The sequence below is a fragment of the Pseudochaenichthys georgianus genome, chromosome 12 (genome assembly GCF_902827115.2).
Source record: "Pseudochaenichthys georgianus chromosome 12, fPseGeo1.2, whole genome shotgun sequence".
Classification (NCBI taxonomy): domain Eukaryota; kingdom Metazoa; phylum Chordata; class Actinopteri; order Perciformes; family Channichthyidae; genus Pseudochaenichthys; species Pseudochaenichthys georgianus.
In genome coordinates, this window is record NC_047514.1 from 9,836,760 (window position 1) to 9,849,545 (window position 12,786).

The 12,786-nt window shown below is 40.8% G+C and overlaps 1 protein-coding gene across 2 annotated transcripts; it reads right to left on the reverse strand.

Moving 5' to 3' along the window:
• Positions 1 to 4,931: 4,931 nt before the first annotated feature.
• LOC117456614 (zinc finger and SCAN domain-containing protein 29-like) lies at positions 4,932 to 10,930 on the reverse strand. Of its 2 annotated transcripts, none has more exons than XM_034096545.2 (5): positions 10,179 to 10,930; positions 9,810 to 9,935; positions 9,138 to 9,437; positions 8,283 to 8,605; positions 4,932 to 5,269 (listed from the first exon to the last, which is right to left on the reverse strand). In XM_034096545.2, the coding sequence occupies exons 1-5, from the start codon at positions 10,543 to 10,545 to the stop codon at positions 5,036 to 5,038; spliced, it is 1,350 nt and encodes a 449-aa protein (XP_033952436.2). In that variant the 5' UTR covers positions 10,546 to 10,930; the 3' UTR covers positions 4,932 to 5,035. The 2 variants fall into 2 exon arrangements, with proteins under 2 accessions (XP_033952436.2, XP_033952438.2); XM_034096547.2 differs by having other exon boundaries at positions 5,161 to 5,269; positions 8,366 to 8,605.
• Positions 10,931 to 12,786: the final 1,856 nt, after the last annotated feature.

The following is a 12,786-nucleotide window of genomic DNA, read 5'->3' on the forward strand; positions in this document are numbered from 1 at the left end:
AAACTTACCATCCTGCACGGTATCCAGCACCTTCGTTGCCGAGTCCAGGCCTCCCTCCCTCCCGACGTTGACCGGTCTATGGCTGTATATGGCGTCCATCCGGTCAAACCACTTCCACGTTTTCCTACTGGAACCACTCCAGCCGTTGTGGTCCTTGATGGCTCTATAACTACGCTTCATTTTTTTTTTTTTTTCTCTAAAAAGACCTCCCGGTAAACGTTCTCGTTATGCCATTATGCCGTCAAGCTCCCGCTATATTTGTTCATCCGCAACGAGTTTGAGTAATGTCTGTACCTCGTCCAACGACCACAACTTGTTTTTTTTAGCTGCCATTCTTTTGTGGATTTGTTGAAATAAAAAAGACTTTGTTGAAATTAGAAATACCTACTGACGTTAGTTCGTCTGTTTTAAAAATGGCGCTGCTTCTTCTTCCTTGGTGTTTATTGGTGGTTGGCAAACTAATCTGTAGGTTTATTACCGCCACCAACTGTACTGGAGTGTGGACAAGAGACTATGCAGAAAACAATAAACAAAAGGAAGAAAATAAAAAATGGCGCTGCTTATACGACGTTTGGGGATCGGGTGTTTCTCAATGTCGAGGACGCCTGCTTGGTAGCACATGTCTTCTGAGTCACTTGATTTCCGCCAAAGATTTGGAAATTGGTCCGTGCGCAAAGCATTGTGGGGATTTTAAGACCGCGGAGTCTCGAAATGTCTCGCTATAGAAGTATGCTGGCCTCGGTAGAATTACAAGTATGCTGGACATTGGAACAGGCCTTCGGCGGCACTTGATGACGTAGTATGCTTGAAATAGTGGTTCTGGAGCAGCCTTCCTCGACATTGAGAAACACCCAGTGTCTTGCGAAAGAATTGTGACAATTCTCTCTGACCAATCAGTGGTCGGCAGTGTTTTACGTCACTAGCCAAGCATATTTTCAGCTCGCTTGGAACCTCGTCTGAGGTGCCCTTGAGCAAGGCACCTAACCCCCAACTGCTCACAGGCGCCGGATAGACTGGCTGCCTCCGCTCTGACCTCTCAACTGCATGTGCATGTGTGCATATAACTGTGTGTGTATTTGTATATGTTGCATGTTCTAAAAAGTGTGTGTGTACTGTATGATCTGTATAAAAACGCATGTGTGTGTACGACAGAGTGGAAACTGAATTTCCTCCTCGGGGGATTAATAAAGGTCCATCTTCTCTTCTCTTCTAAAAAAGTACCCGTGAGCCGGTACCCCTAGTGGAAAAGCAAAAAAGAGCGAGTCGAGCCTTGCTAACACACTGTAGTGGAAATACACCATATATCTTACCTTTGAATGAAGTTGAAGGTTTTTCAAAAAATATGTTTTACCAGTCCAAAAACAACATTATAAAGATACAAAATATGCATAATGACTCAATATAATTTAACAAATAGTATATGCAACATTAATAGAACCTATAGCTCTCCAAATGTCCCAAACTTAAAGTGGACCTATCATGCTATATTTGAATAACATATTGTAGGGCCATACCTATATAAAACATGTCTGTGAAGTTTTTTTTTCAAAATACCAAACAGATCATGCATTTTAGCCATGCCTCATTTCGCTCAATTTGCTGTATTTCAGCCCTGTTTTTGCAAGGGCTGATTCTGTGGCAAATGAGCTGCAGCTGACACGAAACATGAGCGTCATGTTACCATGCTGTTACCCTGCCACGGTAACCCCCCATTCCCCTGATAGGTGGAGAGTTGCCCATATAGGCGGAGCTCCTTTTTTCTGACAGAGATATTTCAAATCTGTATCAGTCTGTATCAGATCCGTTGCAGCCCCGTTTTTAGAGATTTGGGTATGGAGGAAAAGAGAGAGGGTTGTGTTTTCTGACACTTGGTGAGTTCCCTGACACACCGGGGACATATATTCATGTATACAAGACGAACAAAAGTGCATTTTGAATGATAGGTCCCCTTTAACTTACTACTTGCATAATTTGTCAATATCGAAGCCCCCAAAGTTATTTATAACAGCAAGTGCACTATAAAAGTTATTGTGATTCAAAAAAATCAATCGATATTCAAGTCAAGTCTATATTTTCTAATGTATAAAACAACCTGTATAGTATATTGGAAGTCATTGTGAGTTAGCACCATATAGGCCTATGAATAGGCCAACGAGAAATACATTGTGCATACAAAAGTCCAAATGAGCATATATTTAAATGATATATATATGTTATATTAATTTTACTTTTATTTGTAGGCAAGTGAGTTATAATTTTTGTTTGAAAAATTAGCAAAATCTCTTTTTCTCTGCGTGTTTCTCTGTAGCCTACACTATGAACGTACACACCAATAACACACAGCTGGATAAGTGACTTGTCCACACTTCCCGTCTACACAGCGGCGTGCGTTGAAGCGAGTTAAAGTTAAAGCGAGCTTCACGTTAGTTTGTGTCCATAGGAAACCTTCTCCAGACAGAGAATGTGTTGATTAAAAAAGCTCTACGTCTGATTTTATATTTATGATATGTTCTTGCCGATGCACTATCTCGTGCTATGTAAATAGAAGGTTCATTGTAAGGGCCAAACATACTGTTTGGATTTATATGTGTGGGGGTGTTACGTGCCAGGCAGGCTGTACATGTGTGGTTTTCCTTCCCTCCTGTGTTTCTCTCTTCTCCCTGTCTTCTGCACAGCTAATCAGCAGCTGATCGGTATCTGCCTGTGCACCTGAGTCTGAGGGCTGATTGGATCCTCTCACCCTCAGCTGGCCTATCAGCAACCAGGGCCGACCATAAAGGAGGCACCCAGGAAGTCTTCTCTCTCTCACTCTGGGCCTGTTGCTGAGGAAGGAACACGGCTGTGCTTAGCAACTAAAGCTCTTTGGATAAATCTGAACTTTGTTAATGTGTGTGTTGAGAGGTGGAGGAGTTAGGTAAGTCTGGGGTACCCTGTACATTTCTCACCACCGAGCTAACTATTGTTTAGACACACTAGGTAAGCGGATTGTTGCCACCCCTGTATATTGTTTTGTCAAATTCTTTGTAGTTAGTTAGTGAGGGTTTTTGTTTGAGTTTGGTTTCAAAGGATAGTTGTCACTTCATTTATAGTGACAAAGTTAAATATACGAGACATGTTTATGAAGTGTCGGAGGCTCGGAGCGTAGTTCTTGTGCATGGTGAATGTGGTTTGTCTGAAGACAGATGAACACACTCTAATGTTCCACAATATGTCTCTGTCCCATCTGATAGTGGTGTAACACTGACCTCTAGCGGCCGTATATATATTATATTCTTTATTACGATATATTATGATAAATTGCATTACATTATATTAAAATATCCTATGATATATGATCATACTATATTATAGTATATCACATAAATATATATATTATATTTACAATTATATTTGAGATAGTAGTATTTTATATTTAGTTATATTAAATTATAATTGATTGTATTGTAATCCCAAAAATGATAGTGGGGGATCATGATAGAGCAGTTATATTCTAATAACATTTAACAATATCAATATTTATTTTTTTAAATGGCACATGCCCGAAAAAAAACCCCGTTATTGTAATATTTTTATAGTTGCCAGATTTTTTGCTAAATTAAATATGGGTAACTTCCACCATATATTTAGCTTTCTTGTTTCTCCAATTGGTTCTTAGAATTCTCCAATGTGCATTTACAGAGTTTGAGGTTTAAGGCTTCTCTGTGTTCAAGTTCAGGGGACCTGCATACATCACAGTATCATTGTTGATATAGATGGAGAATAAAAATGGATCTAAAACCGAATCTTGTGGTACACCATTTGTAATGTTTAACCACTCAGAAGTGAGCCCATCAAACTGAACACATTGGGCCCTTTCAGAGAGGTAGTTCACAAACTACTGCATGGCTGGATATGCCAATACTGGCCAGCCTCTGCTTCAGGATATGATGATCGACGGTATCGAAAGCTTTGGAAAGGTCAATAAATAGAGCTGCACAACTCTGCTTTTTGTCTAAGATACCCACAATATCATTTACCACTTTAATTGTCGCAGTGATGGTGCTATGTTGCTTTCTGAAACCTGACTGATGTTTACATAGGATGACAACTTTACCTGCTCACTCACTAGGCATTCAAGAACCTTGACCAGAACTGGCAATTTAGAGATGGGTCTATAATTATTTAATAAGGTGGCCGCCCCTCCTTTTAGTACAGGCAGGACATAAGCTGACTTCCATACTTTTGGAATTGTGTTTGTGCTGAGGTAGAGGTTAAAAAGAGAAGTAAGAGGTGGTGCAATAAAATCTGCAGCTATCTTTAATGAAAGGATGAGAAAAGCCTGAAGCCTCTGATAATGAACTCTTTAGTGAAGTGAAATCCAGCTTTGAACCTTTAAAAGTAATCCATTTGCTTATTCATATTGTATGTTTTATAATAAAGGGAAGGAGAAGATTCATTTGTATTTATCCTTTTTTGTGGAACAAATAATTGGACAGTGTTTAGGTCTAAAATGCCACACATTACAGAAAGCAAAGGAAATCTAAAAAAGTGTTACATTCAATATATATTGAAATTCAGGTTTTATTTTTTCACATATAAGAAATGGGGCCAGAAAGTCCTAATACCGTAAAGGTAATTGTACTTAATATAGCTCACATTATCGTTTTTTTTCAGATTTCCCCTCACTTCTAATCTTTGCATCTTGATTTCTCACTTCTGTTTTAAAATAAAACACATTAAAAAAGGAAAATAAACATTCCTTCGTCTATGGGTAGAATGTTACCAGAAGACGGCAGTTGTGCTAATATATGATGGCGTCTTTAGCCCCATATTTATATATGGGTTTTACATTTTCAGTCATCCACTATTTTTAAGCAATACAAACCCATGGACAAAGGCTTTTTTTACTTTCTAAAATGAAAAAAGACTTGCTTTACTTCATAATACTCAGTATTTTTGGTGCTTTAATGTAAAACAGCTTTCGGCAACACACAAAACAACACAATCAATACAATGTATTACATTGCATAGTACTATTAGACCATTTACTGGAACATCAAAGTAAGAGCCACTTGGTTATTATGCCAGAGTCACAATCCTCTGCAGAGTCTGCTTCCTGTTTGACCTTCTTCACAGGAAGTGCAACTCCCGTTGCCCCACCTCTTTTTCTGGATGGGTGTGGCTCATAGTCATCTTCAGCCGTTGCCGACGAATCACATCCGCTGCTGAACTGTTCCCCCTGTGATGCTGCTTCACTATAGGACAGGTCACATGACGCCTTTACTGTCACCTGGAAGGTAATAGAGAGTGCATGAGAAATTCAAGTTTACTAACTGTACCAAATCAGAGTGAAGTCACGATTTGTACTATATATCGTTTTTATAAATGTGTCTCATTGATGTCCCTAAACTTTGTGTAGTGTGATACTTATTATAACTAAGGCATTTATTTAAATGCTCTATATTTAGGAATTAAAAATGTGCAACATGCAAAAGGACACTTTGGTAGCTAGCCACTCAAGGCAAGGCAAGTTTATTTATATAGCACTTTTCAACGCAAGGCAATTCAAAGTGCTTTACAAAAACAAAAAAAAAGACATTAAGCATTAAAAAAGAAAAGCTAATAAAATAAACATTACAAGAAAAAGTACATGGATAAAAGTTACAGTGCAGTTTAAGATATGAATAGTTAAATTAAAAGCAGCGACAAAAAGAAAAGTCTTCAGCCTGGATTTAAAAGTAGTAAGAGTTGCAGCGGACCTGCAGGTTTCTGGGAGTTTGTTCCAGATATTTGGAGCATAATAACTGAACGCTGCTTTACCATGTTTAGTTCTGACTCTGGGGACAGAAAGCTGACCAGTCCCTGAAGACCTGAGAGATCTGGATGGTTCATAGTTTAGCAGGAGGTCAGTAATGTATTTTGGTCCTAAACCATTCAGTGCTTTATAAACCAGCAGCAATATTTTTGAAATCTATTCTTTGACACACAGGAAGCCAGTGTAAAGACTTCAGAACAGGAGTGATATGATCCACTTTCTTAGTGTTAGTGAGGACTCGAGCAGCGGCGTTCTGAATCAGCTACAGCTTTCTAATAGATTTTTTAGTGAGACCTGTGAAGACACCATTGCAGTAGTCGAGTCTACTGAAGATAAAGGCATGGACAAGTTTTTCCAAATCCTGCTGTGACATTAGTCTTTTAATCCTAGATATATTCTTTAGGTGATAGTAGGCTGATTTAGTAACTGTTTTAATGTGACTGTTGAAACTCAGGTCAGAGTCCATGACTACACCTAGATTTCTGGCTTTATCTGTTGGTTTGAACATTGCAGACTGAAGCTCAGCCCTAACTTTTAAACGTTCTGCCTTGGCTCCAAAAACCATTACCTCAGTTTTATCTTTGTTTAATTGGAGAAAGTTCCGTCACATCCAGTCAGTGATTCGTTCAATGCACTTACTCAGTGTTTGAATTGGAGCATAGTCTCCTGGTGAAATTGTTACGTAAATGTGTGTGTCATCTGCATAGCTATGGTAACCTATTTTGTTGTTCTTCATTATCTGAGCCAGTGGTAGCATGTAGATGTTAAAGAGAAGAGGCCCCAAGATGGAGCCTTGAGGAACCCCTCATGTCATATTTGTCAACTCAGATGTGTATTTACCTATAGAAACAAAGTTGTTTCTATCCTTTAAGTAGGATTTAAACCAATTTAGAACTGTTTCTGAAAGTCCCACCCAGTTTTCCAGTCGGTCTAGTAATATGCTGTGGTCAACAGTGTCAAACGCAGCACTGAGATCTAATAATACTAACACTGAAGTTCTGCCACTGTCTGTGTTTAAGTGGATGTCGTTAAAGACCTTTACAAGAGCAGTCTCAGTGCTGTGGTTTGGACGAAAGCCTGACTGGAACACATCGAAACAACTATTTAAATGCAAGAAATTACTCAACTGTTGAAAAACAACTTTTTCAATGATTTTACCTAGAAATGGCAGGTTTGATATGGGCCTGTAATTGTTCATTACTGAAGCATCTTTTTTAAGAGCGGTTTAATGACTGCAGTTTTCAGGGCCTGTGGAAAAATACCTGAGTGAAGAGATTTGTTTACTATATGAAGTAGTTCTGAGGCCATGCAGGGCAAAACATCTTTGAAAAATCCTGTTGGAATAATATCAAGGCAGCAGGAGGAGGCTTTCAGAAGTTGTATAATGTCCTCTAGGTTTTTATCATTAATCTGATGGAATTGTGTCATGATGTCTGAATTGATGTTAAGTGGACACAGAGACAACACATTTGCTGTTCCTGAAGCACCGCAACACATTTTTTCAAAATAAAATCAACCCACTTTCTGACACTGATAATGAGAGCAATGGAATCCTCAACATCTGCATTTCAAGGCTGAATACACTAAAGCAGTGGTTCTCCAAGTGGGGGGCGCAGAGGCATGACAGGGGGGCGCGAGAAACCAGGAGGAAAAATGGTTATTAAAAAAAAAAAAATCATTTTGAAATATTATTGATTAAAAAATAATATGATGCAGTACAGTACTATTACGTCTGGGTCTCTGTGTTTCACTAAAGCTCGGCTGTGTGTGTGTGGAACGAGCCATTTTGTGTGCGTGCGCGAGAGAGAGAGAGCGCACCGGTACCGGAGATCGTTGATGTTAGCTTCTGGTGCTAGCGAGCTACGCTAACGAATATAAGGAGTTTTTTTAACAAAGTGGAGGAGAGTCCTCTCCTGTCAGACTGAGAGACTCAGTGAGCTAAAAGGACTCTCTCAGTGTTATCTCAGTGGGTCTCAAACGTTTTGGTCACCATTAATGTAAACAATTATTTCCGAGGCACACGTTTATATGATCATTATAGTTATAAAAAAACTACTACTTCTTTTCTCTCTCCAAAGACAGAAAAAGTTTGAGAACCACTGCACTAAAGTACGGTGTTACTTTTTCTTGGAATAAATATGATACAACTGGTGCGGTGGTCTTTTAAAATGAAAGTATACATTTCACATGTATTGCCGCAAAGGGGTATTAGTGAGTTGGAGGTGTCTTAAATCCTCTTCTCTCTGTAACCTTAAATACAGAGGGCGACAACTTTGCTTCCCTTCGAGGCATCAACGCCGTTTATTTAGGATGTGCATGCTTTCATTTGAGAAAATTTCAAAATTTCAATCCATTTGATTGTGACATCGTGATTTCACCACTTATTGTGCATTTGAGTATGTTAAGTGTTATAGCTGTGCTGGACACCTCAAATTAGGTTTGCAATGAAATGCAAAATACAGTCAAAGATGTTAAATCTCTACCTTACCTTATTGGATGGACGCCCTCCAACAAAGCTCTCCTGACCATTGCTAGTATGGCCTGAGCCTCCGTTAGCATTGCTATGCTCACCGAGGGACCAGTTGTATGCGTGTCCATCGGCACAACTCCACACGGCGACAGGGACGCTGCTGCCGTGGGAACCGGGTTGTGTTGTCAGCGCTGTACCGTGGGAGGTGAGCTGCTGCAGGCTGGGGAGGAGGCTGCAGAAGGTGCCGTGGCTGTGAGCCCAGCGGACCAGTTTACACAGACCATCAGAGGAGGTTGGAACTGGGTCAGAGGAGGTCTGAACTGGGTCAGACGTGATGTGACCTGTAGAGAGAGAGGGAAAGGGTCAAATACTGGTGACTGCTATACCGTTATATATAGGGATGGGTATTATTAAGGTTTTAACGGTACTACTACTTTTACCGATACCCAGTCGCAGCGCCAGAGTATTTTTGTTGGGTATTCTATGGTAGGGCTAACCCATACAGTGGTGGGGCTCAAGTCAGTATTGGCAACGTAATTACATACACACTATATCGCCCCCCTTGACAGTGAAACGCCATGCGTGAGGTTTAGATTATTTTCCGGTGTCAATCCAAATTGAACTGTATGAAATAAAAAGGGCGACCTGGAGCCAATCCTGCAATTTCCCCACAGGTGAAAGAGTTGACATGCTGAAAACCCAACCCCTGAAGGGGGGTCTGGGGGGATTCTTCCCCAGGATTTTTTTTTAGATACTAACATAAAATACACATGCTGGTACTCTCTTGAGAAGAAAAATAAATAAATCTATTACTACACGACATATATATATATATATTTTTTTTAAATGAATGCCATTTTATTGTTTTGTTACTTTGTTCTGAAAGCTGAACCTGCTGCTCCTCACAGAGAGAAGAGGGAAGGCTGCCACGTCGGCTGCCCAGTCCCCCTAGCACCCCGCCAAGAGTGCGCAGGAAGGCTAGGTTGAAGTTCTCTGCTTGAGTGGCCTCCTCCCTTCTCAAGGCGGCCTCCTCCCTTCTCAAGGCCGCATCCAACTCCCATCTCCGCTCAGCAGACGCTTTGGCCCAGTCCAAGTGCCGTTTCTGCTGGGCCATGTGCTGTTCATGGTGCCGTTCCTGCTGGGTCCGATCCTCTCCTCCTCGTTTCCTCTTGCCTGGGTGACAATAAGATAATAATTAGCAATAAGAAAAAAACACAGGACAGGTACAGGTCACACAAGGATATAAGAATAACATGTATAAACAGAACAACAGTAAGGATGAACTAAAGAAAGTTTTGGCCCTAGATGTACAATGATTGTGAAAGTTAATTACATTATGTCCAGCCTGTTGATAATGAATATAAATATATGTATATGATAGGATGTCACACACAACTGTACTAGCTGCTTAATAGCTAAGACTTTACTTGTAACAGAGCATTTCCACACAGTGGTATAGCTTATTTTAATTACTGACGATGGATGATCCAATGTTTAAAAAAACAAAAACACAATTCCAGTCGTTTTGCCATTTCTATTTCTTACCTAGAACCACACGCTGCGGTGTCGTGATGGCACTCGGCGTTGGTGGTTGAGTTGGTGTCGGTTCTTCGGCTGGTGTCTGTGGTCGAGTTGGGTTATGTTCCTCCTCACTAGTCCCAATGTAATCATCTAGAACAGCAAAATGACTTGTTAATTCCACAAACTACTGCAGCACAATACTAAATAGCAACAACAACTATAGAAAAGAAAAACTGAACGTAAACAATGGCACATATGTGTTAGCAAACAATAGCTATAGCTAAAGCTATCTGCCTTAGCTAGCTATGCAGCTCTTCGGGGCTCCATAAAAGCATGGGTTGTCGAACATTAATGTAATGATAAAATAGACTTCTTTGTTAGAAGTGAGCGTACCTTGCAGGGACTCCAGTAAAGCCGTTGCAGAGTCCAGGCCTCCCTCCCTCCCAACGTTGGCCGGTCTATGGCCGTAAATCTGGTCCAACAAGTCGAACCACTTCCAGTGTTTCCTACCCGCACCACTCGTGTTGTTGTTGCCCTTTACTTGGCGATATTCACTCTTCATCTTTTTCAGTTTTTCCCTACACTGCAGGAAAGTCCTCGAAAATCCGCGTTCGGACATCTGTGCAGAGACATCCTGGAACACTTTCAAATTTCGAGTTCTTCCGTCGAGCTCCCGCTGGATTTTATCATCCCCAATGAGATGTAGGAACGTCGTCACCTCCTCGGTCGACCACGGTATGCTTTTCTTTGACGTTGCCATTTTTGTTGCTCCTCCGTTTACAAAAATGCTGTGTATACAAATGCTGCAAGCTTGCTTCTAGATATATATGCGACGCTAGGGATGATCTCGCGCGCGATCTTGTGACGATTCTCTCTGACCAATCAGCAGTCGAGAGTGTTGACGTCACTAGTTCAGCCCTGGCCATGGCCTGAGGGAAAAAGTACCCGCTAGCCGGTGCTACGCTATATGAGGCGCGTTCACACCGCAGTACTTTTCCCACTTTAGTTCCGATATAGTTCCGAAATGTTGCGTTCACACCAAAAAGAGCCGGAACTAAAATGAGTTAATGAGAATCTTTTCACCCCCTTTTCCGTCCCTGCTAGAGAGCAGGGACTTTCGTGGGAGAAAAGGGTTCTTATGTCTGATTGGCTGGGCGGATTGCAAACCACGCCCCATAAAACTCCCAAAAAGTGTTGTGACGCCGCCATTTTATTATCCTCGCATTAGCATTAGCCCTGCGCAGAAACGCAGATAGACTAATTTATGGCAACACAAAATAAAACATGGGAGCGGTGGAGATGAGGAGGTGTCGGCGTTCTTGCGATTTACTCGGAAGGCTTCAGTAGAAGCTGCTGGGACCCCCAGCAGCTTCTACTGTCCCCCATCTTCGGGGACTTCCGGCCGGGGACATTGGGCGGCAGTATCATGGATGTATATATAATAAGAACAAGGGCAGTATACGCCATGAAGTTGTTTGCGGCCTGCAGAAGAAGAAGTGACGTCAGCGGCTTCATTTGCCTAATCCTCCCCCAGGGACTTATTTCGGTGTGAACCATGAGGCGCATTCACACCCCAGTACTTTTCCCTCAAAGGTTCATGAGAACTTAGTTCATGAGAACTCTTTAGTTCTCATGAACTAAAGAGTTACTATATTTATATACTTTATATAGGTTGATACAGTAGCCCCTTTTTTAAAATAGTTTTTATAGGTGTTGCTATCTGTTTTGTGTAGCGTGGTTCTACAAGCAAGTCAATGCATTAATTGGGTGGTATCAGAGAGTTACACGGGTCTGTAAATGCAATGAAAAGAATTGGCCACAGCAAATCATTTATATTAAACATGTAATTTTTACTTTTGAATACTTCAGTACAAATGATGTATTGAATAATTTAAGTGATATGTGTACACATATACATCATTCATTAGTCAAAACAGGGCTACCTTTGATTTAATTAAAAGGTATAATATGTGGTAATATGTGGTAATATGCTAGAACGAATGACTTCTTCTGCAAGGATTTATAAAAGCAGCTGGAATCCCTTAAGTTGCTATTGGATAAAAAAAGTTAGGAAACGCCCCTATACGATCCGCCTCCTTGCTGCGGTCTGCAGCCAGACCCATCTCGGATGCAGACCGCAGCAAGGAGGCGGATCCTATAGGGGGCGTTTCCTAACTTTTTTTATCCAATAGAATAATGACACTCAGCAGAAATACATACTGTAGGTGGCAGTAATGCAATTTAAGGGATTTCAGCTGCTTTTATAAATCCTCGCAGAAGAAGTCATTCGTTCTAGTGATGGGAATTCCGGCTCTTCTTGGTGAGCCGGATCATTTGGCTCGGCTCACCAAGAAGAGCCGGCTCTTTCGGCTCCCAAACGGCTCTTCAGTTTACCACATATTATACCTTTTAACTTTTAATTAAATAAAATGTAGCCCTGTTTTGACTAATGATTTATATGTGTACACATATATCACTTAAATTATTCAATACATCCTTTGTACTGAAGTATTCAAAAGTAAAAATTACATGTTCAATATAAATTATTTGCTGTGGCCAATTGTTTTCATTGCATTTACAGACCCGTGTAACTCTCTGATACCACCCAATGAATGCATTGACTTGCTTGTAGAACCACGCTACACAAAACAGATAGCCACACCTATAAAAACTATTTAAAAAAGGGGCTACTGTATCGACCTATATAAAGTATAGTTTTTCTCCCTGCAGAAGAGGGGAGCGTGCTTTGAGATCAGCTGCTAGGCTGCAGCGGGGAGAAGAGGGGGACAAAAAGAGATCTCCGTCCTCCGTGTTTTATTCTTATAGAAGTAAGAAGAGAAGTAATGGGGCAGAAACCCTCCTTTTTACGCAGCGGTCCAGACATAGACATCAAACGGCGACACATATTCAGTTGCCAGTTACTTTTGGCATTAGGGCAGGGATATCTAGATACTTTCCAAGGTTTGACATAATGAATGGCTGATGGGGTTAATAATAATTA